This window comes from Plasmodium coatneyi, chromosome 13 (assembly GCF_001680005.1).
Source record: "Plasmodium coatneyi strain Hackeri chromosome 13, complete sequence".
In the NCBI taxonomy this organism is placed as follows: Eukaryota; Apicomplexa; class Aconoidasida; order Haemosporida; family Plasmodiidae; genus Plasmodium; species Plasmodium coatneyi.
The window spans coordinates 619,058-646,253 of record NC_033568.1 but is presented as its reverse complement, the minus strand read 5'-3'; the positions used below and the strand labels follow the sequence as shown (position 1 = coordinate 646,253).

Here is a 27,196-nt window from a genome sequence, read left to right as displayed (position 1 = left end):
CATTAGAAATGAACTCATTTGCATATATATATGTGTGTAGAATGTGCACACTATGCTATTCGAGCTTTTCTCTCTCCCCCTAAGGTACACATTGCATATATGAGTGAAGTATGTGTAGTGCACTCAGATCGAGGAGGGAGGTAGAAGGAGGTGTAAAATGAATTTCATTATATAATATAGATTAAGGAGAAGTGAAAAGACCTCAAATAGTATAATATATATTTTGTGTTTAAACTGCTTATAGTGTTATTATAAGGAAAGGGAAAAAGTATTGCAGAAGAGGAGGGGGGAAGAAGGTTGGTGCAAAATTATTATAACAAATCGATCATAATCGAAAGGAGGAAGTGAGGAAGTACTGCACATATGTAAACTACGCAATATATCTACCTTAGAAGTTCATAACAGTTTTTCTGAGTAGTAGTAGTAGTAATAGAGGAAGAAAAGGTTTAAAATAAATAATACATGGTATAACATGTGTTATAAGATGTTTTTCCACATATATATATTGAAAGGAACAATATTTTCTAGGTATGTGTACATGGACTAATAACGGAGAAGGAGGTGCGTGTATAAAAAATAGTATAGTATTCCGAGTATTTCCGTTTCATCCAATAATCCAGTGAATGAAGAACATATGAAACTTCTACTTCTTTCCTTCTATTTCGCTATTTCATAACATATTCTCTCCTACGTTTGGCTTATATATGTGCACATCTAATGATTTTGATACATATGTATGCATTATCATTACTTGAATAATGTGTATTGTTGGAGGAGAAATAAAAATTTCATATTTACAATTATAAAACCGAAGGGAGTTCTCACATATTCCTTCTGTATTAGTACATATGGAGGAACATATTTTAAGAGAAATTCCATTCCACATATAGAAGGAAAATATACACACATAAATCATGTCAGGAAGAGGGAAAGGACCACTAACTGTATGTTTTCTCTGTGCAGGGTGGACATATGTGTACTATTCATATAACATCCTATTCAAAATATAATAAATAAATGGGAAAATGCGTAGAGGCACATATATTCTGTTCACCACATTTCTAGGTGAATGATTGGTACCAATGGCCTTCAGAACAGAGGTACGCTGAATTGAGTGGGGTCACAAAATGTAGCAGTTCCACTTTAATTGATGGTTCTGCCGAAGAAGTAAAGAACGATTTGAAGGATAAATTAGAGCAATATGGGAACATAGATGACATTGCCCATGAAATTGTAGGAGCCTGGTGCTATGCACATGATAAAATGGGAGTGACGAAGTCGTCCGGTAGTGATTGGTGTTATTGGTTTTATTATTGGTTAGGGAGTACAGTCTTCCAAGAATCAGGAGAAATTAGATTCGTCGACTTCATGGAGAAAGTTTATAATGCATTAGAAAAATTGAAGTTTGGGCAAAAATGTGAAGCTATAAGTAATTATATTGACAAGAGGACTTTCGAACAAATGAGAAAAATGTATGAATACTATAAGGACTATTCAACCATACAGACGCAGTTAGGAGGTAGTGGGAACAAATGTGATGAAAAATATGACCAGCACGTGGACGATATCCTTAAAGCTTATAATGCTGCGCAGAATAAATGCAGGGGGCCGACTTATAGTAAACACTGTAATGGCTTCCCCAACATGTTCAGTGAACCAAAGTATAAGGCACTATTAGACGAACCACGTGAGGTAGTGACTGTCTCAGAGTCCATGGAAGAACTTTCTGTACCCAGTACAGCAAATACAGCACTTTCCACTGTTGCCATTGTCCCCTCCACAATTGCCACATTAGGAATAGGATTACCATTCATCACGTATCTTTTGTATAAAGTAAGTACATAATTACAACAATTAATCCCCCAACGTTAAAAAAAAAAAAATATATATATATGTATATACAACACATATATATTATGTCCTTGCCATCCTTCCCTCCTCCTTTCAATCTTAGTATAATCTCCTACATTCTTGGTTTGGTAACCAATTTGGAAGCAGCAGAAATAATAGAAGAAGAAGAACAATTGGACACGACTTTAATACGTTAACTGACACTTCCACGGATGCCACTTCCACACTATATTCAACAGAGGCATCAACAATAGCAGATTCTGTAGAAACTTCAAGAACATATGATAACTCATCGCCTAGAAGAAGAACAACAAATAATGGAAGGGGACAACAACAACCACAACAACAGAGGCAACGGAAGGAAAAACAACAGCAACAACAGAGACAACAAAATTCAAGGAATATAGGTTATGCCCGCATGTAGAACATTGAATGAATGCCCTCATGGAAGGGGCATAAATAACTGCGCAAAAATTCATACAGTGCAGAAAGAGCAAAGTGGTCTTTCTTTTTTTTTTTCTTTTAACGATTGTGTTAACTCTGCACCCTACGCTCTTTTGCCTTGTGTCGCTCTGCGTTATGTTGTGCCATGCTGTGGTATTTCTTTCTTTTTACTTATTTTATTTTATTTTTCCTCCACCTTCAAACAATTTTTCTCGCGCATCCTTAATTTCCTCATGGGGGCGCGCACATGTGACCCCGCGGGAAGGAGGGAGTAAGGACAAATTTTATATCAATGTGTTCCACCACCTATGTTCGACTACTTTTTTTTTTTTTTTTTTTAAAGAAGCTCGCGATGTGTGACAACGAGGGAAGTTGAGAAAAAAAGGAGGAGGAAAAAAGAAGAAGGGAAAAAAATAATAAAAGCCAAAGAGGTAAAATTAAAGGGCATAGAATAGGCAAGGGGCGAACCTTCGCGAACCCTCGAGAACCTTCACACAAACTTGGAGGAGCACTTTTTTCAAATGGGTCCATAATTGGAATTAGGAAAGAAAGGAAAAAAAAATTTATTAAGACTAAAAAAAATTACGAAAATAAAAAATTATAACAAAAAAAAAATTTAATGAACATATTTTGGATCTTCACTAAAAAAATTTACCAACCAATCAAAGTAGGGGGGGAAATTTGTTCCCGCCTTATATTAACTACACATAAACATGAACACCCTAATACAATAGAAGAAAAAAAAAAAGGAACAAAGGGAAAATTACACTCTGCCCTTCTGTATTGTATGAACTACATGGTTACTTATACTTTATGAGGAAGACATCATACTCAAGGTGTCACATACAATGTTCTACATTCCAAATGTCTGTTACATTCCACACAGTGTGTTGTTACATACGATATGATCTTAGATACGTTGATAACGAATATTTCTGTTCCTGTTTTCACCTCTTCTATTATTACTTCTTCCTCTGGATGTTGGCCTACCACCATTATATATGGTAGAAACATCCGTCGTATCTGCTATTGTTGAAGTGTGCGCTGTTGTTAAATTTGATGAAGAACCCACTGTGGTTGAATAATCTGTAGAGGAATCGCTCGATAATTCATTTAAGTCCTCCCTAACAGACCTTTTTCTGCTTCGGTTGCCCCCAAAGGAGTTTTTTATTTCAGAGAATAAAGAAGTGTACTGAAGAATATTAGTAAAATAAAAAAAAAAAAGAAAGAAAAAAGGTTAAAATATGTGCGCAGAATATATATGTACATTACTGCTCATTTTTTTTACGTTCATTTTAAGCATTCATTTTATTTTAGCATTGATTTTAAAAATTCCGTTTTTAAATAAAAATATTTTTATGAATAATTATAATGATTATTATTATATATAATTATTACTTCACTTACTTTATATACAAGAAGGGAAATGAATCCCAGTCCTACCGTACTAATTGTACCAGATATGGCAAGGATGTTTTTGGGTGTGTCTGCTACCGTTGCATGGGTTTCTTCCACTTGAGATGACAACTCTCCCCTGTCCCCATGCCTCTCTGTAGTTTCCACTTCAGATACGTCTTTACATTTTAGTCCGGTTGATTCCCAAGTACAGAAATCCTTATATGTCTTCTGAAATTTGTCACAATAGGGATCCGAATCGCCATTCTTACTACATTTATCATTCACATTGTGGAAAGTTGAGGGAATATCCTCCGGCTTCCAGGCGTAACTCTCATGACACGATTTATAGTAAGTCTGCAGTTTCGTCCATTCTGGTTTATAGTCCTTTTTATAATCGAATTTTTTCTTCCCCCTAAGGAAGGCATCTTTGCTGTTATGGTTATCCAAAAGGCTACATTTATTTTCATCAGCAGGAGCCCCTAATTGCTCATATATTTTACTTATAACATCCGAAATTGAACTCAAAGCACATTCCTCAAATAGCATATGTCCCAACCAAAAATAAAACCACGTACAGATGGTACTGTCAGCTGCATCTGCCTCCATTATTTTGGATATGAGGTTCCATGCACTCTCCATTGTGCCCAGGTAAGAAGTGAGCGCCGTATAGTGAGGCAGTGTGCTGAGCGATGATGACGACATGATCAATTTGCCACCGCCAGTGGGCTCGTGTCCTCCATACTTTAACATATCATAGATCCATTCTGAGTATAATTTGGTCTCACCTGTACCCTATAAGTGTAGATAACAGGAAAAATGAAACAGATATATACCATCATGCATTCACACATTTCCATTACACTGCACGAAAACTGCAATGCGCATATTGGTGTATTTATGTTGAACAAGGGAACAAACTTCCTTACCTGATTCCCCCTTGGTAATACGAATGTAGGTCCCGGCGGAAGTACTCCTTTATACATTGCATCGTACAGAACCTGCGGGCTATTTTGCCTATACCCTTTCCTAATTTCCTCGCAATTTACAATACTCCCAGGGATTTTACATCGTCCTTGTATAGTTTCATATGCTTCGGCAATATTCTTTAAATAATCAGCATATCTTACGCAACTGATCGTACCGTGTTCCCCCCCATCTCTCCTCACATCCTCAGGGTCCGAGGTATAAGCCCCGCCCACTCCCTTCATTTCAGCGAATAATCTTTCTCCACCATTCTCCTGTTTTATATCACATTCTTCTATACCGATTAATGTATTCAATATTCTGGGGAGTTCACTCATAATGCTGTCAAATGAACTTGTGTCCTCCAACTTTCCATATATTATGGCTCCTGCTAAATAATATAAAAGATCACAGCGCTCTTCTTTCGAGAGTTCCCATCCTATTATGCCAGATACACAGCAGCAGGCATGCAGAACATCGTCCACAAGTTTTCCATCATGTTCTCTCCCCAATAACGCTGCTTCCAGTGGTCCCCTATAACTATTCAAAGCCTCTAGGGGCATACTACAGCGAAGTCCCTTTCCTTGAGGACTGTCTTCCATATTTTCTAAAGGTGAATTATGCTGAATTGACCCCTATTAACATAATTGGACAAATGTACATATGTAACCTTATTCGCACTGTAATATGAATAAAGTGTTATGGGAACAACACTTTTGCACTCATTCCTAGGAGTTCATAATCCTTACCAATACTTCTGCAGTTGCTACTCCTCATACACACTCTATACATGATGAATCCATGCATAAATTATTCATTCATTTATGCAAAAGAAATATGTGAGTATTATGAATAATATATTCCTGCTTGTAAACTTCCATTATTGTAGATATAATGGGGCGGAATTTTGCCCCTAAGCAAGAATTCTGTGTATGCACTATTAATTCATGCTTTATGGTTATTAAGAGAGCTAATTGAAATTTCTTAAAAGTTGTGCACACATGCACAATTTATATATAGGAAATGCTCCCTCCCTTTTCCTTCCTTCATATATGTACAAGTCCTCATATACAGCAGGAGGAATGTACATTTATAAGGAAGGTCCAAAAGGATATAGTACAAAGAGTTCATTCATACAGGACCCACACTGCGTTATCTGTGTTAACCTTCCTCTTCCTTTAATCCATACTATGCATATCGGTGATCCTATTTTCCTTTTTTCCATCCTATGATTAAACTACTGAGAACTCATTTATATGAGAAGTGTGCAATATGTCCCTTGAACCCTTCCTTGCTCTTCTAATACATTCTATATTTCACACATTAATGTATTCCGCCTTTTTCTTCTCATCCGATGAGTCTAAAACACATAATAACCTCGCACAGAGTGCACACTACACGAACCGTACATCCTTTCTATTTAATACATACTGGAGGCTACAAATTGAGTTCACTTCCCTTCCTCCATGTCAATGACTGTATTATAAATATTTTGTTCATACAGAATACATATTCCATCATCTGATTTCATTCCTCCCCTCTTCTATTCGGACAACATGCTATATATAAATGTACCCGTTTTTTTCCGATTACGGTTGTCCTATAATAATGATTTCCTTCTTCCGTTTAGGATCAAGCGTGTGAGAGTAGGGTTGAGGGTTTAGGATTCAAGGTTTTAGTGTTGAGGGTTTAGGGTTCAAGGTTTTAGTGTTGAGGGTTTAGGGTTCAAGGTTTTAGTATTGAGGGTTTAGGGTTCAAGGTTTTAGTGTTGAGGGTTCAGGGTTTATGGCTCAGGTTTTAGCGTTCAGTGTTTAGTGTTCAGTTTTCAGGGTTTAGGGTTCAGGGTTTAGGGTTTAGGTTTTAAGGTTCAAAATTTTAGGTCTTAGGTTTATAGTGCAGGGTTTTAGGATTTAAGATTCTGATATAAAGGCTGGAGATTAAGTGTATTAGAATGAAGGGGTTGTTAGGGGTGCTTGGTGGATGGAAGGTAGTGTTAGGGGTGGTAGGTTTAAAGGAAGGTTGTAACGGTGTGTTGGAATGGAGGGTTGTTAGGGGTGGTAAAATGAAAGGGTTCAGGGTATTAGAATGATGGTTTAGGGGTGGAAGGAAGGATGTAAGAGTGTGTGAGCGAAGGGTTTTTCTAGGTTAATGACCGCATAAGATGGTTTGCTACTTTAACCGCCCCAGGGGGGGAGGGGGAATACGGCCGAAGGGTTTTTTAAAAAAAAAAAAAGAAAAAAAAGAGAAAAAAAAAAAAATATAGGTGAGTAAATAAGTGGGTAAAGGTTTGTGTAGGATTTCGTATTTTGGGGTGTGTATGTGTAGGATTTCGCATTTTAGGGGTGTGTGTGTGTAGGATTTCACATTTTAGGGTGGGTGTGTGTAGGATTTCGCAATTAGGGTTAAGGTTTAGGATTTAGGAACAGCAATGTGGCCCTCTATTTAGCTGATTTAGGGTGTAAGAGCAAGAATGTGGCCTGTTTGTTTAGCAGTTTTAGGGTGTAAGGACAACCATATGGCCCGGTATTTAGCACATTAGGGGTGTGCTGTGGTGTTAGAGTGTTAAGAAGAAAGAGAAAAAAGAAAAGAATGTGAAAGAAGTGTAAAAAGGAAGTGTACAAAAAATTCGGACGCGTAAAAAAAATTACAAAGTGAAACAAGTGTAAAAAATTATGGACGTAAAAAATTAGAAAGGAAAAAAATAAAATAAGTGTGTGCACCCAAAGAGTGCAGAAACATTTCAGGTTTTGTGATCTCCCATATTATTGAAGCTACGCTCCCTTTTACTTTTCCCCCTAGGTAAAGATTCTATTCTAAAGGTTCCAGAACCTCCTGCAGCTTCTGCTGCTACTGCTCAACCTGATGGTGGTCAGGGCTCAGGCGTAACGGCAGACCAGAAGGATCGGACTACTCAGAAAGCGGACACTAGTTTGAACAGTCAACAACCACAAAGACCATCTTCTAAGGGGGAAACAACACCAGCAGGAGGACAGACACCTGCACCGATTCCAACACCATCACGAACATCATTAACAACAACAGAACTAGGGAAAGGGGGATTACTACCCCCCTTTGGAGGAAGGAAGGAAAAGATGGTCGATCCTTCCGATCTCCTTACCACATACCTTCCTGTAATTCCTGTGTTCCTTGGTATTTCCGCTATGACCTACCTCCTTTGGAAGGTAAGAGAAAAAGAGAACAAAATGGAATAAAAAAAAAGAAAATTAATATTCGAAGAAAAGAAAAAAAGAAGAAAAAAGGAAACATTACACTAGAACCATTTACTCCTATTTTTTCTTTAGATTCAGGGAAGGAGGAGGAGGAAGAAGAAGAAGAAGAAGCTGTTTCTGGCGATAGTGCTGGTGTTGTACCTGGTGTGTCTGCTACGGTTGCACTAATAGGAATACCAACAGTTCTTTTCTTTCTATATAAGGTACAATTATAACTGCCCAATATAATTACAATTATAATTATAGTGGACAATTATAATCGTCCATTACCATTACAATTATAATTAGAATATGAATAGAAACACATATATTAGTATGTGTTTTCTATTTAAAATAAATGCTAAAGTAGAATGAATGTTTAATGTAAAATGGAATGCTTAAAGAAAAATGAATGCTTAAAATGTGAATGTTTAAAATGTGACCAGTAACTGTACATATATATATATATATTCTGCGCACACATATGTGCTCACCTCATTCTCCCTCTTCTTTTATTTTTAGTATACTTCTGCATTCGATTGGGTGAAAGGTTCCTCTTCGAGGAGCAGAAGCAACATTAGTAGAAGCAGAAAAAGAAGATCAATCATCACACAGAACTTAAACGACTCTTCAGGCGACTCCTCAACAGAATATTCAACAATAGGTTCGTTATCAAATTTAACAGAAAGTTCTACTATATATGAAAGGCCACCCGCAGGAAGGAGTAATAGACAACGAACGCAAGGACAGAGAACGAATATAGGTTACGGTCGCATGTAGAATACATTGTGGAATGTAACATTGAATTAATGTCACCACCGGAGTGACATAAATAACTACGAAGTTTATACAGTGTACGAACAGAAGGATTTTTCTTTCTTTCCTTCATTTTTATTTTCTCTTTTTTGTATTGCCTTAAAGTGTTCGCGCTCATGTGTAAATCAATATAACTTCAAAGAAAAAAATTTTCCCCCACTTTATTCTGACTTGTTTGGTGAATTTTTTTACTGAAGATCTAAAATATGTTCATTAAATCTTTTTTTTTTTTTTTTTTTTTTTTTTTTTTTGTTATAGGTTTCTTTACGTTCATAATTTTTTCTATTTTAATAATTTTCTCTTTCCTAATTCCAATTTTGGACATTTGAAAAGGTGTGTTTCAAATTGTGCGCGGGGGTCCACGAATGTGATTCGCCCTGCCCCCCTCCTGTTATGTTATACACATCTTTTAGATGTGCACAGTTCACACAAAAGGGGAATGACAACTTTCTTCACAGAAGAAAGAGGAAAGTTGCGTCTCATTCTCTGTGTGTTTATTCGAATTAAAGTATAATATTAGTCAAAAAAAATGCCCTAAAATATAAATTTGTCACAAAAAAAAAAATTGTCCAAAAAAAGATGCCCTAATATAAATTTGTCACACAAAAAATTGCACTAAATAAAAAAGGGTGTCCTAATAAATTTGTCAAAAAAAATGCCCCAATAAATGTGTCAAAAAAGGAAGGGGGCTACTTCTTTTTTTTCCGTTTATTTCATAAAATGAGTATGTGTAGCACTGCGCACAGTGTATGATACCTACTATTGTTTTACACATCTTTTAGATGCGCAGAGTTTATAATAAAGTGCAAAATTACACAATGTTCTCACAGAAGAGAAAAAGGAAAGCTGCGTTTCATTCCTTGTGTGTTAATTCGATTTTAAGTATAATATTAGTCCAAAAAAAAATTACCCCCCCAAAACAAAAGTGCCCTAATAAATTTGTCACAGAAAAAATTAGCCAAAAAAAAAAAAAAAAGCCTTTAAAAGGAAAAAAAATTACAAACATAAAAATTTGTAACAAAATAAATAAGCACTTTGGGTCTTCAGTAAAGAAAATTTCCAAACAAGTCAGAATGAAGTGAGAAAATTTTTTTTTCGACTTATATTGTTTACACATGAACGTAAACAATTTAATACAATACAAAAAAGGAAAAGTATAAAGAAAAAAAAAAAAAGTAATATTATTCTATTTCTGGATTGTACGAACTCTGGGGTTATTTATGCCATCCTTCCGTGGGAAGGACACGACATTCAATGTGTGTGTTACATTCCAATCAATGTGTTACATCACATGTTCTGATAACCTACCATCCCGCGACCCCCGGCATTATTCCTTCTTTCCTTTTCTCTAGTAGGCGGTCGTTTGTACCCAGCAGCAGGACGTACTGTGGTGGAATCAAATGTGGAACTTGTTTCCGAACTGTCCGTGTAGCCTATTGTTGATGTTTCTGTGGAGTTGTCATCAATGTTGCGCTGCAGTGTAGATCTCTTTTCTCTTCTATTGCTGCTTCCGCTCCTTTCTCCTCCAAAATTTTTGCTTATCCATGAAGGTAGGGAAGTGTACTGAAGGAAAGGAAAGGTTGTTAGGTGGGTGGTACGTGGAAAGGAAGCTTGTTAGGGTGGTGGAAGAAAAGGTTCATAGGGGTGGAAAGAAGAAGGGAAGGGTCTAGGGAGGGAAGGAACGTTGTTAAGGGTGATGGAAGGAAGGTTGTTAGGGGTAGTAGAATGATGTTGTTACGTGGTTGGTGGAAGGAAGATTGTTATGGGTGAAAGGAGGGTCGAACGTGGTAGGTGGGTCTAAGGAGGAGGAACTGAAGGGTTCTAAGAAAGAGGAAAGGAGGGGTCTAAGGAGGAGGAGGGACGAAGTATCTAAGGAGGAAGGAAGGAACATTGTGTTAGGGGTGGTAGGTGGAAGGAATGTCGTTAGGGTAAAACGAAAGTTGTGTTAGGCTGGTAGGTGGTGGAAGGAAGGGGTCTAAGGAGGAAGGAAAGTCTAAGGAAGGAAGGTTTAAGGAGGAGGAAGGGGAGAATATACTACTAGTTATAGTAGTATTTTAATTATAACTTTACCTTATACAATACGAAAGGAAGGGCTGTCGTTGCGAGTGTGCCGATTATGGAAGAAAGAGCTGTTGTTGTTGTGGCAGAACGTAAGTTTGCCTCTGCTGCAGATAATTGTTTTGATAATAGCTGGGTTTGTGATTCGTGTTCCGTACAAGAACATGTTTCAACCTTTAATTTTGTAGCCTGGGATTCACATACCTTTTCTAACAATTTCGCCGTACCACAATAGAACTTGTACTTCTCTTTGAAATCCTTACAATAGGGGCCATTAGTAGCACTTCCCTCCTCTGGGCACTTCTCACTTACAGCAGTGCAGGCTGCTGTAACTTTTTTGCGGTAATTCAACCAGTCACTATTACAATTAGGCTCCCCGTTCCGTAAATTTTCCTCCACCTTACTATAATCGAAGGAATATTCGAATACTTTTTTCCTATGTTCGAAAATGCTCTTACCAACATCTATGTACTTAACTTCACACTTCTTCCCCTTGATATATTTTTCCAACTTCTCCTTAATTATTCTTAGGGCGTCAGACAGTTGCCCATTATTTAATTTGTCCCAGAATGTACTTCCCAACCAGTAGTAGAAGAAACGGCAGGGTGCATCTCCAAACATTGGTAGTCCATTTTGTGCACATGCAGAGCAGTATGCATTCATAATCTTCCTAGTGTCACCATGAACATCAGGATATTTTGAGAGCGCTTTATCCAATTCAGCTTTTATGTCTTCCGTACTACTTTGACCTACGTTACATGTATCGTTACCTGAATTAAAGTTATTATAAAATTGGCCCTTCGAAGGTAATCTATTTTGATCGAGCGCCTGCAAGTACAACGGGGATAATATATATATATATATGCACTCCTTATATTTATTATTTTATGTACATGGAAGTTTGGAGTACTATGTAGATTATATATATACATGAAACATATTAAACAGGTGGAAGTAAGTGGAAGCAACTTAAAATTCCTTCGTTACCCCTCCTGACATTGTTATAATGTATTCTGCGTATATAATGAATTTATATGTTAGAAGGTGTGTGCTCTTCCTTCCTTATATATATTCATGTAGAATGTGTTCATGTGTGCAGGAACTTTTCGCTTGTTCAATCATAAGTATAAAGAGGAATATGATAGGTTTTATTTTATTTTATTTTATTTTATTTTTTTTTCCAATAGTATACATTAATTCTTAAAGCAATGATAACACATTATACACAAATATGCACATCAATATCATCACATGTACATATAATTAAGGTAGAAATAAGAACAGAGACGAAGAATGAAGCCCCAAAGAAAGATCGCATCATGGAATGGAGCAAGAACAAAGAGAAGGCACAAAGAAAAGAAGAGAAACTCTTGAGTTCTTCACTTATCTTACCTTTTACCACCCTAAACCCTTCCAAACGTCCCCAAACCATTCTAAAAACCTCCTTTGAACCCTAAACCCTAACACCATTCAAACTTGTACTGAACCCTACTTTTATTCCTGAACCCTTTTAAAATCGTATAAATTAGATAGAAAAAGAGGGGAAGTGTACACATTAACATGTGCAAAAAAATCTACAATGTGCACCAAAAAAGGGGGTAGCTCACATAATATACATAATATATGCACATTCCACCCAAATAAGTGAGCTGTTTGTATCATAATTATAAGGAAAAGAGATTAAAAAGAAATAAAGAAAGAAAAGAAAAGAAAGAAATAAAAGAAAAAAAGAAGAAGGGGGTTGAAAAGAAGAAAAGGAGTAAAAAAGGAAGGTTTAAGGAGAAGGAAGGTTAAAGGAAGAAAAAGAAAAGGTGTAAAGAAGTAATGTTTATGGAAAGAAAAAAAGAAGAAGGAGGGTGTAAAGAAGGAAGCTGTAAGGGAAAAAAAAAAAAAAAAAAGGATACATTAATATATGCAATATATAGTGTGCACATTTATTAGAGGAGGGAAACAGATAAATCAGATGTGTAATGTGTCGCACATTAATATAAATGACCTATTTGCAGGATACTTTTCGAAAAGAATGAAAGGGAAATTAAAAAAAGAAAAAAATAAGGAAAGGTAAAATGAGGGAGGAGAGCACACTTTAATATATATATGCAAAAATATAATGAAGAAATGAAAGGGCAGAGGATGAGTAACAGGATAGGAAGTCAAATAATGTGCAATGTGCACCTATTCCAGAAGGGAAAGAGGTGTAGAATGTACTTTCTCTGCTCCATACACATGAACTATATAACATGTACGTTATGGAAAAAATTCTCTTTAATAATAATTCCCTTAATAATTCTTAATGCTTTTTCTTCATAATAATAGAAGGGAAACATGAACTTACAATATATCACATGATGAAATGAACATAAACCTAAAAGGTGTGGGTGAGGAGGGGTCGAGGAATTGCATTCTTAGATATATAGTTAATAACAAGATAGGGTGAATAATAATGGTACAATGTTCTGAATAACTATGCACAACAACACACCATACAAATAGTGTGCACAGCACAATAGAATAGTACAGTGAATACATAAATAAAGGAACGTTGTGTGTAAAAAAAAAAGGAGGTGTATACTCCCTTTTTCCCTCTCTCCTCTTCTTTTTTTTTTCTTTTTTTTTGACTTCTTATTTTGCCTGTATTTCCTTGTAATTCTAAGATATTTGTGCACATTTCTTCACTAATTATATACATGTGGAGATTCAGTAAATATGTACATATTACTCCTATTCTGAAAATTAGAAGAAATATGTGTAATATTTTTTTCACAGAGAAAGTGAAAAATTTCAATATTAATCAATAATCACTGTTGAACAAGTACAACCTTTGTATTTCCCCCTCTTTTTTGAATGTATTAACAGTTTTCAGAATAATTTTATTATACACATATAGAAGCATATATATATTAACCATGTCAGCAGAAGTAGATGTTAGTTCTCCTTTATTCAAGAATAATATGAAAATACTATTCCTAAAATATTTTATACATAGCATAATAAAATCCAAAAAGGGAAAAAAGGAAAAATATATATATAGAAGCGTACATTTACACTTACATATATATTCCACTCCTTTCCACACTCATCTTCTTCCCTCCTTCCTCCTTCTTCCAACTATATATTTGCAGCCGCAGAAGAAGGACACTTTTCCTTCATATAAGGATTACTATGAGAAATTCGAAAGCGGAAAGGACAAATCCGGAAACTGTATACAGGAGTGCACTGATAATATGAACAAACTCGGAACATTAGAGAGCAAAGTAGGACATCATTCTGGAAAAGTTAAAGGAGCAGTATGCTGCGCGAACAAAATGTATACGGAAAAGGGCAAGACCCCATCCAACAGTGAACCCTATCATTTCTTATATTATTGGATAGGAGATCTATTATCTAAGAGTAATAAGCTGAGTAATGTTTTCCATAGTGACATAAATAATATTTGCATGGCTATAAAGAATTACTGTGGGAATAATCATGTATGTGTAATTCCCTGTGATTATCCTACAAAAGCTATTTTCAATAGTCAAAAAACAATATTCGACAATTCTTATGATTATAGTACTATAAAAGAGAAGGTACTGGAGGATGGGGGTAACTGTGAAGGAGAATGGTCCAAATATCGGCAAAAAGTTTCTGAAGCATGTACTACTGTGAGACAATATTGCGCAGGAGAAGGGAACGGTGAAAAACATGAATATTGTAAAGAATTCAAAGGAAAGTACATGGATCATTGTAATATGGTAAACCTGTTAGAATTGAACTGTGAATTAAAATCTTTACGGGAAAGTATGGCGCACGCAGCGCAGGCAGCACAAACAGAAGCATCTTCTATAGCAAACGATGCCGTAAGTAAAGCCACCACGACTGCTTCCCTTACTTCCTCAATGGTGGCCGTGGGACTACAAACAATCCTTCTCCTTCTATATAAGGTATGTACATCAATTACCATTACAATTAGTGTTACTACTAAAAAATATAAACAATAAAACGCACAGACACCATTTCTACATGAACCATAATTGCAAAATAAACTATGCATATTATATACATATATGAATATGTGTAATATATATTCCTACCCCAACCCCTTCTTCCTTTTAATCCTTTCTCCTTTAACACTTCCTTCAAACCCTTACACCTTAGACCTTCCTTCCTTCCACCTATCACCCCTAACAACCCACCTACCACCACCCTAACAACCTTTCCTTCCTTTAACCCCTAACAATCTTCCTTCCTTTCACCCCTAACAATCTTCCTTCCTTTCACCCCATACAACCTTCCTTCCACCCGAAAGACAATCTTCCTTCCTTAGACCCTTTTTTCTTTTAACCCTTTCTTCCTTTTAAATCCTTTCCTCTTTTAACCCCTTTCCCCTTTTAACCATTCCTTCCCTTCAGTATAAACCATGGTCTTCGTGGTTTGGTAACCACTCAAGTGGAAAAAGAAAGAGAAGATCATCCGGGCGTGACATTGCTGCGTTCGCAGAAGACAGCTCAACATATGATTCGGCCAGTGAATCAATAGTAGGTGACTCAGCAGCCGACAGTTCCACGATACGCTCTACTGCATACACAAGACAGCCTAACAGGGGAGAAAGAGGAGAAAATAATACTGCAGGTCACCGGAACAGTATAGGATATGGGAGCATGTAACACGTGAAAAAGGAAAACTTACCCCCTTAGGGATCATAAATGAGAGCGAGGTTCACACAGTATAGGAAAAAAATGACATTTTCCCTTTTTTTTCCCCCCTTCTTTTTACTTTCTTGTCTTTCTTTGCATTTCTTCCCTTCATTTTTTTTTTTTTTTTTTTTTTTCCCGTTCTATTCTGTTTATATCAGTCACACGTGATTGTCTTAGAAACGGAACGAACCCTTTGTTTGTGAAGTATGTGCGCATACCGTAAAGAATATATATACAAAACTGTGCGCAGGATACTCCCATTCCTTTTTCTTTTTTGCACATTCATAAAATTCAACCGTCAAAGTTAAGATGAATTCCTTTTGGTGAAAGGGCCACCCTTCTTCTTTGTAGGTAGTCGGGGAGGAGTTGCCGCGGGGAAAGGGTATTCGTTAAGATCGAAATACGTAAGGTGCCCACAGCAAGGAAGAATCTTCTTATCTTTTTTTCACTTTTTCTTTTCACCCATTTTTTTTTTCTCCAATTCTGTCTTTCCCCTTATTTATTCTCAAAACGCTTTGTAGCCTTCCAAACGCCTTACTCATCGTGCACAAAAAAAAGAATAATAAGAATAAGGCTAAAAGGAATAAAAAAAAAAAAAAAAAAAAAAAAAAAAGGAAAGAAGAAAATGTATTTTGCTCATAGAAAAAAAAAAAATAAAAAAAACAAGAAAAATAAACAATAAAAGAACGAAGAAGAAGAAGAAAAAAAAAAAAAACTCCTCTGCGCAGAGATACAAATGTATACAGCGCAAATGGGTAAGTATTTTTTTCTTAGGGGCGCCTTAGTGACCTAATATCGGACTTGCAATGTAGTTTAGTCGCTCTCGGGCCCGCCACGGCGCGAAGGGGCCACGCGCGCAAATGAGCGAAGGGTCAGAAGGCCGAATAGGCAAGCGTTCAACTGACCAACCAATCAACCAACCAACTGACCGAGCGCACAAGTCAAATTCGCCGAGGTACGTACGTGTCGGCATATATAAACCCATGCACACAGAATACACACACGCATAAGCAGCAGACCCACGTCACCCTGAACATTTCCCCTAAATGAACGTGAATTGGATCACACACCTCCAAAATCTGCTAGACAAGAAAGGTAGCCATGAAATCAGCGACCACGGGAAAGTGAGGAAGACGGAAAGCAAGGTAAACAAGCAGCATGGTAGCCAGCAGGGGTGTAGGCCCCCCTTGAGTAGGCAACATGGGGGAGGAGACCATTTGGGGAGCACCCCGCAGGGCAACTACCAACAGTTAAACGCGTATTGTATAAATAGAGCCATCGTAGAAAACTACGAAAGGGAAAACATAAAGGAGTTATATCCGTGGCAGGCAGAATGTCTAAATCAGCTAAAAACGGTTAAATGGAATGAAGGGGAAAGTTTCATTTTCGTGGCTCCAACGTCAGGTGGTAAAACGCTTGTTGCTGAAATTTTTGCCTTCGAGCAGATGCACAGAACGGAAAAGACTTTTTTTTTATTTCCGCTAAATTCGCTAATAAATGAGAAGATGAGTTATTTCCAGAAGCTGTGCAGCGGGACGAACATAAAAGTGGGTAGTGCGTTTTCGGAAAATGACATCGTGTTGTGTACCTACGAGAGGATGAACAATTTTCTGAACAGGAATTATTTGGAGGGTCAACAGGAGGGGGCGGACAGTCAGACGGATCATCAGATGGATCATCAGATGGATCGTCAGATTGATCGTCAGATGGGTGTAGACAAATGGTCACCCCAAGGGGTTAGTAGCACCCCGGGGAAACACTCCCCCCAGAACTACATCGTCGTGATAGACGAGTTCCACCTGATCAGCGAAAAGGGAAGAGGAATATACATCGAGAATATTATTTCAAAAATTTTGTTCCTGAATAGAAAGCAAGCAAAGATAAAGGTCATTTGCATGAGTGGCACTATTAATAATTTCCCCACGTTGAAAAAATGGATGAACGCGAAAATATATGTTTCGCCTTATAGACGTCCCCAGGAGATAACAGAGCATTACATTTGCAACTGTGGTGTGTATCGAAAGGAGAAGGAAGGGTGTCCCTTTTCCTACCTCTGCAATGTGCATGATTTTTATGAAACCTGGGAGGATAAGTCTAATGAAGGGAAGTTACGATGCGTGTACAATGTAGGAAATGTTGGCAACTTCAAGAGGTGCAACCTGAGCGAAGATGTAACTACGTTCTACCAAAATACGAGAAATAACATTGCTCATTTTCTGAAGGTGAGGAACCTCTCCCTGAACAACAACCTGATCAATTCGCTTCTCTTTTTCTCCCTACACAGTCGAGTGAATAAGTTGAACACCCTTATCTTCTGCTCGACGAGGAAGAATTGCGAAGTTTATGTGAGGTTGATTAATCAGTACTTTAGTGCCTTCCCTGTGGATGATACACCGAGGGAAGTGCAACTGGAAAGGGATAAACTGAATGAAAAAATTCGCCAACTGGATGAATACGCATACAGTAGCATGAGCAGGTTGGTGTCTAACGGGATCTGCTACTACTACAGCGACATTGCAAATTCTATTAAGCGGTTAATTGAGGTGGCCTACAAGGAGAAGACGCTCTTCCTGCTCACCTGCACGTCGACTCTCTCCGTTGGGTTGAACCTGTTTGTGGATCGGGTTCTAATATCGTCCCCCTTCATCGCGCAGAATTTTCTAAGCGTGACACAGTATAAGCAGATGATCGGCAGGGCGGCGAGGCAGAACAAGGGGGACTCCTTCCTCCTCGTGGAAAAGAAGCATGAAAAAAAGATTCTCGAAATATTTCAGGAGAACTGCACGAACATTACCAGCACCATGAACATAAACGATGGGGCTTCACTCGACGCAATGGAAAAGTACATAGTTGAGTTTCTCTGTCTGCTGGATGAACGCCCCGTGTCTGTGAGGGATGTGGTTGCCATGCTGTCTTTCTCGCTCTGCTTTGCCGAGGTGGCCCTCTCGAGGGCGGTGCCGCCGAAGGAATTTCCGCCGAAGGAATTTCCGCCGAAGGCTTCTTCCCCCCGTCAGTCGGTTGGTCAATCGGTTGGTCAGTCGGCTCGACAATCTGCTGGGAATACCCCCCAGAATGAGCTTCTCCGCTCCACAAACGCGGAGGTGGAGAGTTGTTTCCCCCTCGAAGTGGACGAAGAAAACTTCACCCCCTATGAACGCATCTTTTACGAAGCGAAGAAGGAGCAAATACACGGCGTCATAAATGTGCTCATCCGTCACAAGTGCATTCAGGTGGAAAAGAACGGAAGGAAATTCCGCCCCACCAAATTTTTAAAATCTCTCTGTATAAGCAATTTCAGTGTATCCATCGGGTATGAATTGTTATCTGAAGTGAAGAAGTATGACCGGTTGTACCTTTTCAATTACAGCTTTCATCTGTGCTATATTTGCTCCCCACATAATTTGAATATAGCTTCTTTTTCCTACTACCTCCCTTTTTTGAAAAATCTCATCACCATGATGTGTTCAGACAATTATACAAAACATATCATTTTTCACGTTCTACAATTTGACAGTGATATTATTAATATGCTCTCTTTGAAAAATCAGAATAATTTTTTTTTGGGAAAAAAGAAGAAGAAATTTTTTGACGATGATAAATTGGAGAGGAAACACAACAAGTTGTATTTGTCCATTTTTCTCTTCCTCTACATGAAGGGGACAACGTGTTCCGTTCTATGCTCCCTTTTTAGAATAACGAAGGATGTGTTTCAGACCGTTTTGCAACACATATACATGTACATGCATATTTTAATTTCCTTTTTTGACCGACTGGATGAGTGGATCATCTCCAGTTTTTTGAGGAAGTTTCTTGAAAACTTTAAGGAGTGTAAAGTCACTTTGGAGGAGGACAGAACCGCGCACGAGGGGAAATTCAGGCGGGTCAAGCGCAAGAACGAGGCGTAGCAACGGTGAATATTACTGGTCCAAGTGAGCAGCATGAATGATTGATTAGTGTCCTCCTCCCTGCACCGCCACATCCGTTCGACTTACCAACATGATGATAGATAACCTTTTTGGGGCATTTTTTAATTTTTTTTTCTTTTTTTTTGTACACCCCAAATTGTGTGTGTCTTCATGCTCCCTTTGGCATTTTTTTAATTTTTTTTTTTTTGTTCTTTTCTGATGGGCAATCCCCAGTTGGTGGGCACATTCGAGGCTGATTTGACCGGTGTGCATTACCCACCATGATTACCACTACGATGATTACTACTTATTTTGTCCCTTTTTGTGTGATCTCCCCTCCCCACTTTCAACTTGTCCTCAAGCTTAATTTTTTAAATTCGCCTCGCTGTGAAAAATATAAACTGAGCTTCCTTTTCCCTCTCCATCGGCCGTCCCTTTTGGCCCGTTAAAAGAGGTCTGCAGGACCGCCTGGACTTCCTTGCATCGCGTCATTCGCACCTTTTTTTTTTTTTTTTTTTTTCACCGCGGATGGAAAAAATGCCCCCTCCGAAGTCGCCCCTTTTGGAAGATCGTCATGGGGGAAAATAAAATGAAGAGCATGCCATGACCATATATCTTCTTTTTCTTTTTTATTCATTTTTACGCCCTCCTGAACAGCCACGTACTTGTCTACCACTTGCACACAATCCCCCACACGTGAAAAGGAAAAATGTTCCAGGAAGAGGATTTCCACCTCTTAAATTTTAGACGCCGGGAGAGTAATGGACGGAAAGACCTGGGTGAAGAGTTACCAAATGAACCCCACAGGAGGCTAGTAAACTTCCCCACGTCTCTGAATGCAAACTTCACGCACTCCGTGCTGGACTTCCAGAAGATAGAGCCCTCGTACTTTTTAACCAACGACTTGAGCAGGCGGCCCGCGGGGGAATGTGGAGAAGCAGGGGAGGGAGGTAAAACGTGCAAAGCGGTGAGGTAGACGCAATGCTAATACGAACGGGAAAAAACTCCCCCAAAACTGAGTACCTTCTCTCAATTCTTCCCTCCCCTTTGTCAGGCCCTCGCGACGAAATCACCTTCGAGAAGGAAGTGAACGAGGAAAGAGAACACAAAAAAATAATCACCCTCTTTGACTTGTCCGAGGAACAGAAAGAAAAAGTCAACCACTTTAAAATAAAAAAGGTTTTACAGAATGAAGTTTATTTGAAAAAAAATAAAATTTTAAAATACCTCATTCACATTTTTGTGTGTGATCTGCTTAAGGAGAAGCCGGACGATATTTATGAATTCGCTGCCTGCTACTTCACGCACCCGCAGTTGCGGCAGAGCGTCGCGCAACGTCTGCGTGGCATGCTTGGAAGGGCGTGATGTCTTCTCCTTGAAGCATTCTCGTATTTAAGTCTGAGGAGTGGCGCTTCACAGTGCCGCTCCGGCTAAACTCAGTTATGACCCCCACGCAGACATACCCACCTACTGTGTCCACGTTTGAAGAAACATCCTTGCGGCAAAATGGTTTAAAAGGCAGTGTGCCCGCACGAATATCTCCTTCGAAGCAACTTGACTAAGTTTGCAAATGTATCTGTTATTGATTTTTCCCCCTTTATGTTGATCGAGGAGGTGCATGTCATAGGACGATTTGAGCGAGAAGGGGAGAGAAGTATTACTACCCCTTCGGGTTATTGAAAAATTGGCTAGCTACTTTTTTAATCATTTTATCAAAACTGGTGTTTTTTTTTTTTTTTTTTTTTTTTTTTTGCCGTTAATGCGCCAAACAGCTAGCCAAAACGGGTGAGATTAAAACTATAAGACCGCTCTACCGTATGACCGTGCAGGTAAAAACGTTGCAGAAATGCAGTTTCACCTGAAGAGGTATTAAAAAATGTGTGTCTGCCTTTTCCAATTTGTTCATTTTTCCATATGTGTGAAAGATCAACTTTGCTGTTTTTTTTTCCATGTGTGGGGGACATGTTTTGTCCCATTTTTGTCTCCCTCTTTCGAGTGTAACGGTGGTGAGGTGTGCACACTTTTAAAACGCAGCTAATTGGTTCGTTCATCCAGCGTGTACGTTTCATGTGAACAGGGGGAGTAGATATGGCAAACGGGAAATTGCTCACATTTTTTTAGTATTCAACGGGGAGGAAGGGAAAAAAAGAAAAGCGGGATACACTCCCCAGGTGACTACCATTTTGACATTTCGTCCAGATGGGGAAACTCCGTCCGTTGCAGGAGGAAGGGGAACCTTGCCTCATTGTTTCTTTTATTTTGTTCCCCCTGCGTGATTGGCTCTCCAGCAACTCGATCGATTCAAACAAAGCACACACGATTTTTCCTGAAGCTACAAGGAGCAAGCAAAAGAGGGGCTAAAATGGGGAAGCAACTATTTTGCACCAAAGTGGGGGAAATGCAGCACATGCAAAAGTGGGGAAAAAAACAGCTTGACGTGGAAAAGGCACAACCTTCACACTTTTCCGCTGGACCAAACGGTATGCCTCCTTTCCGTGCACGCAGGAAACTGTCGGGACACGCCTTCAGGCCTCCTTTGGGGGGTTGAGAATAGTCACTCTTTGCATTTCGTTCTTGCAGGTACATGTGCGTAAGGTCACTCACGTAACAGCATAAACGTGCCAGGTGGAAAAAAAAAAAAAAAAAAAAAAGTAAAACTAAAGCAAAGGCTAAAGCAGAAAGGACTAAACTAAGGAGGAAAAAATAAAAAATTCTTCTTTTTTTTTTTTTTTTTTTCCAAGCTGGGTACATTCTTTTTAAAAAAGGTTAGCAAAATGGAAGGGCCAAATTTTAAAGAGGGAAATAAATAAATGAGCGAAGAGGATAAAAAAAAAAAAAAAAAAAAATTTATGTATACACAAAAGGATGACGCAAATTTTCACTTCCATTTGAATTTCCGTTTCCCTTTCCATTTCCATGCTCCTTTTATCTTTGTTTTTACTTTTATTATTTTAAAGGACAGAGCGCAAAGCACAAGTGCCAAGTTGCAAGTGCCAAGTTGCAAGTGCCAAGCGCAAGTGGGAGGAAAAGAAAAAATGGTGAACAACTCTTGTGAGAAGGACGACCACTCCTGCGCCAACAGTGCAGATGGTGAGTCGGGGGAAAAGGATAGCAGCGAGCTGAAAGGGGAAGACAAACAAGCTCCCCCGGTTACTTCAACGGAGGAGAAGAAAAAAGGGGGCGGTGCTGTCCAGGTGGTGGACACTGGAAAGGATGATGCTCATGTAGGAGAAGTGACTCCCCATGGCAAGTCCAAAGGAGTGCCCAAGGAGAAGCCAAGTAGTGTGGCGGGTGAAAAAACGGACGAAACGCAAAACGGGAAGGAGAGTGGGCAGTCCAAAGGCCAATCAACCGGTGCGCAAATCGGATCGTCCACCGATATACCAACAGATGAAGTCTGCGTGAAGAGAATTATAAACGTAGAAATCACGGAAGAAATAAAAAGCTTCCTTAAGACGTTCACAAAAAGCAGGGACCATATCGTAGACTGGTGTTACAAAAACAAGGAACTCTATTCCAGTAAAATAAACGACAAAACGACCAACTTGTTTTTCCAAAAAACGAAAAACATCCACCTTCTGCTCAACCAGGAAAGCATCGACATTGACACGCTCAATATTCTGCTCTACTTTTACAACTTGTATTGTACCCACAACAACATGGAAAAAATCAACGCCCACAGTGTTATGTGCACTTCCTACATAACGTGTAAGGCGCCATTCAACGGTGTGACCATTCATCGGTGTTGCTACTTGTTAGCCCATACTGACTGCACTTTGCCGTAATGTCTCCCCCTCCTTAATTCCCTCCCTGCAGATAGAGGCATCTACGAAAACATAAACCAAAACAGCAAGTCCTTCAAGAACCTGCTGAAGGAGGAGAAGGCCTACAATAAGTTGATCGGAAAAACCAACAACTTAAATGACTTCTTCTCGAATTACAAGAAGACCTACCCGTAAGGATCAGTCGGCACGTTCCAAATGAGTTGTTTTTTTCCTCGCCCGATATGTACACATGCGTATTCACATACATCCCTTCCTCCCCCTTTTTTCTAGGTACGGGATAAATTTAATTCTGGGTATATTCCTCACCTTTTTGAGCGGCTACTACGGGAGCCTCCTGTTAGGGTTTACCAAGTTTACGACGGTAAGCTGTGCGCCTGTCCATCCATGCATGGTTGTTCTTGCGCCTAGTTGGGCCACCTCCATTTTAGCCCTTTACTACGCTACCCCTCCCGCAGAGACTGATATGCGGAATTGTCTTCTCCTACGTCACCCTCATCCTGGAAGTTATTATTTTTATAATTATAAACGAGAAGGTGGAAAATCTGAAGAGAAGTCAGAAGAGCGCTGGCAGCAACTACGGCTTGTATGAGAAGGTGTACTTTAAGAAGGAGCCTGGTGGTAAGGGCGAGGTAGACAACGCAGTGGGGGAAGAAGCCGAGTTGGTTACCCAGGGAGAGATACAAGAAATGAAAGAAGTCTCAGATAAGCACCCCACGCTGAAGCAGCGTCGGAAGGTTTAGCTCACTCGGAATTCTTCTATCCGAGGAGGGATTCAACGTATGGTGTTTCATCAGCCATTCATTCCTGCACGTACGCATGAGCGGATACGTGTGTGTGTGTATTCCCCTCGACGAACCATTTTTTTTTATTGTTTTTTAGCCCTATTATACCTTTTTTTTTTGTTAATTCCACATGGGAATATTTTTTAAGTTAACTTTATACCGATTTAAAATTTACGCATGTGATTTTTTTTTTTTTTTTTTTTTTTCTCTGTTGCCATTTTAATGTCCAATTTAACGTATCAAAGGAGGTCATCACAGGGAGGAAGTTCGAAGTAGTGGTCAGTGACAGGGTGATGGTGGCGGCGCAGGTGGAGGAGCCGACGAGCACCTTACTGAGGGGAATTTTCCGAGGGGATCCCACGCTCCGCACGAACAGTGTGTATATTTTAAGCGCACCATACGTGGAGAAGGGGCAAACGGTAATATGAAACGGGCATATAACGAGGGGTACTTTTAATTCGTTAAGTTACACCATATTGCATTGGATTTTATTTTTTTTGTATTTTTTTTATGTATTTTTTTTAAGGTAAAGGCATGTCCCGCCGAACGGGTGCCAAGCAGAGCATGCGTGGCACTTTCCCGCCACTCCGTTTTGTTCTTCCTGCCTTGTGTGAATCGCTCGAGGTACGCACCCATGCTGAGTGTTAACGGATGAAGGAAAGTCACCCCGCTCTCACTACACAGAGACCCCTACCAACATGTACACAGGTACGAAAATGCACAGGGACATTAAAGACGATATTATTAAAAGCCTGCCCTTTACGTTCAGCAAGGTGGAGTTAGCTGCATGTGATGAAAGGGGACAAAAAGGGGAAACGAAACAGACCAACAATAATGATGGCGCTGCACACGTTGTGGAAGGTAATCAGGAATATCACACCGATGAGGGTGGCGATACAGACGGGAAGAGTCCCCCTGAGGGGAACGACCGCCCGAACTGCCACGAATGTGTAGGGGGAAAAACAGAAAAAGACAACAAAAGGAAAAGGAAAGAAGATTCAAAGAGCAGCCGTTTTAATGACCAGGTGAAGAATGAACACGTACCAAATAGGCAAAAAAAAAACTCGGCGAAAAAAGCGGCCGCTAAGCCCCGCAAGGAGCATCACCTCTACGCGCACACACGCGGGAGAGACACGACCAGCAAAGTGAAGGAGTTACTCTCTACGAACGGATTGCAGGACATGGAAGGAGTAGAAGAAGGAGGAGATCACGAGGATTTGCATTATTACACAGACGAATTTAACGAAAGGGCATATGTGACTGTAGAGGAAAGTAAGGTGAAAAATTGGCGCGTGCAAAATTACCTTAACGTGGACAGGTTAAGCTTATCCGTTTCGACGAGCAGCATGGGGGGAAAGACTGCAGGGGAGCAGGACCGTCTGTCTAGCGGGGGGGTCGATTCTTCTAGCGATGAGGACAACCCTGCAGGACGGGTGAGCCAACAAGGTAATAACATCTTCGGGGAGTCCCTTTTTTCCTCCTTCAATTTGAACTTCGACCCGTTGGAGGGGGTAAGCAACCATTTGGGGGAACATCTCAGGGAAGACTTCCCCACTGAGGTGAGTTTCGACGCAGGGGTTAGGGACGGTCCAAGTCGGATGGACACTGACCAGACGGTAGGCAACCACCCCCTTGAGGTGGACAACACAATGCACTCACTGGAGGAAGACAAGGAACTGCATCTATTCGACTCACTAAAAAATTTATACACAAATCACAACAAAAAAATTAAGCTCATTAACTATAGTAAGATTTTAAATACAAGTCTGTGCAAGCGTATGCAGGGTGTTGTGGAGGGTCAGCAGGGAAAGGTACGTGAGACAAGCAAGGGTAGGCTTAGCAGGAACGGTAGGCTTGGTAGTAGTGGCAAGAAGGGTTTACGTAGTAGGGGGGAACCCGCGCTCGGCCAAAAGATGACTGAGCACAATGTGAAGGCAATTATTATGAATATAAAAAAGAGGCTTGGCTTCTACTCGGGGGAGGAGCGACAGGAGACACAGATGCAGACGCGACACCAGAAGCGACGTGAGAAACCCACCTTTTGTGACAGCCTCAATTACTCAAGGGATGAGTTGCTCTCCGATAGCGTGACAAACGAACTGTGCAATGGGGAAGAACCCAACTCATTTGCAAAAGTAGATGCAGCTAGCCAAAGTGCGGAAAAACGGATTCAAAACCGAGACAGCCAAAATCTGCTTAATTATAAAAGCTTCGTTTCAGAAGATTTTAATTTTTCAAACGATAAGGATGGGGATGACCTCCTCGGCTTGTCCGTATCTCATAACAGCCAAGGGGAAAGCCTCCCGTCGTCCAGTGAAGGATGTGTGAGCACAGACAATGAAGATGTTTTCGCACTGTCTACGTCATCGGCGCAGTTTAAGCGGAGCTTTCTGAGGGCCATAGGACGGGTCTCCAACGGGGTGGACAATGAAGGTAACGATGGGGAAACCGGCCCGAATGATCACACACACGCCGAGTTCGATAACCCCACAAAGGGTCCCCCATGCGGGAACACCGAAACAAAGAAACAGGAAGAAGTAAACTGCCAAGAGGTATTAAAAAGGGAAGAGTTCCCAACAGGGACGGAAACGAATTGTTGTGGAAATATACCCTCTTCAGGGGAGAGTCCCACAAAGGAACCTACTCTAGATGGAGAGGGGGATCGTCATTCGAAAAACGTGTTCTACATTAATGAAGAGAATAAAAAAGACAAAGTGAAAGAACTAACTTCACGTATAGAGAAGTGTGATGAAGACGTGGAAACATGTCCTGGTGGGTCGCCCAAGGATTTTTCAACGGAAGGGCAGCAGCATTCTACTACATGCAATGGAAACAATCCCCAATGGGGTGAAGAAAACGAGTCTAACAAGATTGGCAAAACGGAAGGGGTAGACGTTTTATCACAAGAGATGAACGCCTATATGTTGGACATTTTCGAGAAGCAAGTTAAGCACCTCAATGAATTGGTGGCAAACGTTTTGTCCTGATTCTGTTTCGTTCGTTTGTATCGTCCAGATGTACCTACTTCCCTGTGAATGTAGTTCTGTCGTGGAATTGCCGGGGGATCGGCCTGTCCATTCTGTTACTCCGTGGTGGAGTTAGCTAAGTTATCGTAAGCTATGCTATGTTAATGGTATGCTAATGCTATGCTTCTTTTTTTGTTTTCTTTTTTCCCTCCCGCTAGCATTGGGAGGGTTGGGAAGAGAGAATCACTCCGTTAACTCTTTCGTTAATCAAATGACGGGCCACTTCGTCGTCACTCTGTCTGTTGTCTAACTGAACTTCGTTTTGGAGGGGGATTATTTTCCC

General features: G+C 39.7%; 6 protein-coding genes across 6 annotated transcripts; all 6 read left to right on the top strand.

Moving 5' to 3' along the window:
* Window positions 1-914: 914 nt before the first annotated feature.
* Window positions 915-2,655, top strand: PCOAH_00048880 (KIR-like CYIR protein; the record flags this gene model as incomplete). Its single annotated transcript, XM_020061671.1, has 4 exons — window positions 915-944; window positions 1,066-1,833; window positions 1,955-2,258; window positions 2,639-2,655. 4 exons carry the CDS (start codon window positions 915-917, stop codon window positions 2,653-2,655), a joined length of 1,119 nt encoding a protein of 372 aa, XP_019917414.1.
* An 11,035-nt stretch (window positions 2,656-13,690) lies between these two features.
* Window positions 13,691-15,385, top strand: PCOAH_00048870 (KIR-like protein; the record flags this gene model as incomplete). Its single annotated transcript, XM_020061670.1, has 3 exons — window positions 13,691-13,774; window positions 13,862-14,662; window positions 15,131-15,385. 3 exons carry the CDS (start codon window positions 13,691-13,693, stop codon window positions 15,383-15,385), a joined length of 1,140 nt encoding a protein of 379 aa, XP_019917117.1.
* A 1,076-nt stretch (window positions 15,386-16,461) lies between these two features.
* PCOAH_00048860 (DNA-directed DNA polymerase) lies at window positions 16,462-19,320 on the top strand (the record flags this gene model as incomplete). Its single annotated transcript, XM_020061669.1, has 1 exon — window positions 16,462-19,320. One exon carries the CDS (start codon window positions 16,462-16,464, stop codon window positions 19,318-19,320), a length of 2,859 nt encoding a protein of 952 aa, XP_019917382.1.
* A 709-nt stretch (window positions 19,321-20,029) lies between these two features.
* On the top strand, window positions 20,030-20,685 carry PCOAH_00048850 (Uncharacterized protein; the record flags this gene model as incomplete). The annotated part of the gene is made up of 2 exons (XM_020061668.1): window positions 20,030-20,270; window positions 20,375-20,685. 2 exons carry the CDS (start codon window positions 20,030-20,032, stop codon window positions 20,683-20,685), a joined length of 552 nt encoding a protein of 183 aa, XP_019917279.1.
* A 1,670-nt stretch (window positions 20,686-22,355) lies between these two features.
* PCOAH_00048840 (Uncharacterized protein) lies at window positions 22,356-23,845 on the top strand (the record flags this gene model as incomplete). Its single annotated transcript, XM_020061667.1, has 4 exons — window positions 22,356-23,028; window positions 23,137-23,275; window positions 23,376-23,466; window positions 23,561-23,845. The coding sequence occupies 4 exons, from the start codon at window positions 22,356-22,358 to the stop codon at window positions 23,843-23,845; spliced, it is 1,188 nt and encodes a 395-aa protein (XP_019917176.1).
* A 740-nt stretch (window positions 23,846-24,585) lies between these two features.
* Window positions 24,586-26,874, top strand: PCOAH_00048830 (Uncharacterized protein; the record flags this gene model as incomplete). Its single annotated transcript, XM_020061666.1, has 1 exon — window positions 24,586-26,874. One exon carries the CDS (start codon window positions 24,586-24,588, stop codon window positions 26,872-26,874), a length of 2,289 nt encoding a protein of 762 aa, XP_019917444.1.
* Between the last annotated feature and the right edge of the window lie 322 nt (window positions 26,875-27,196).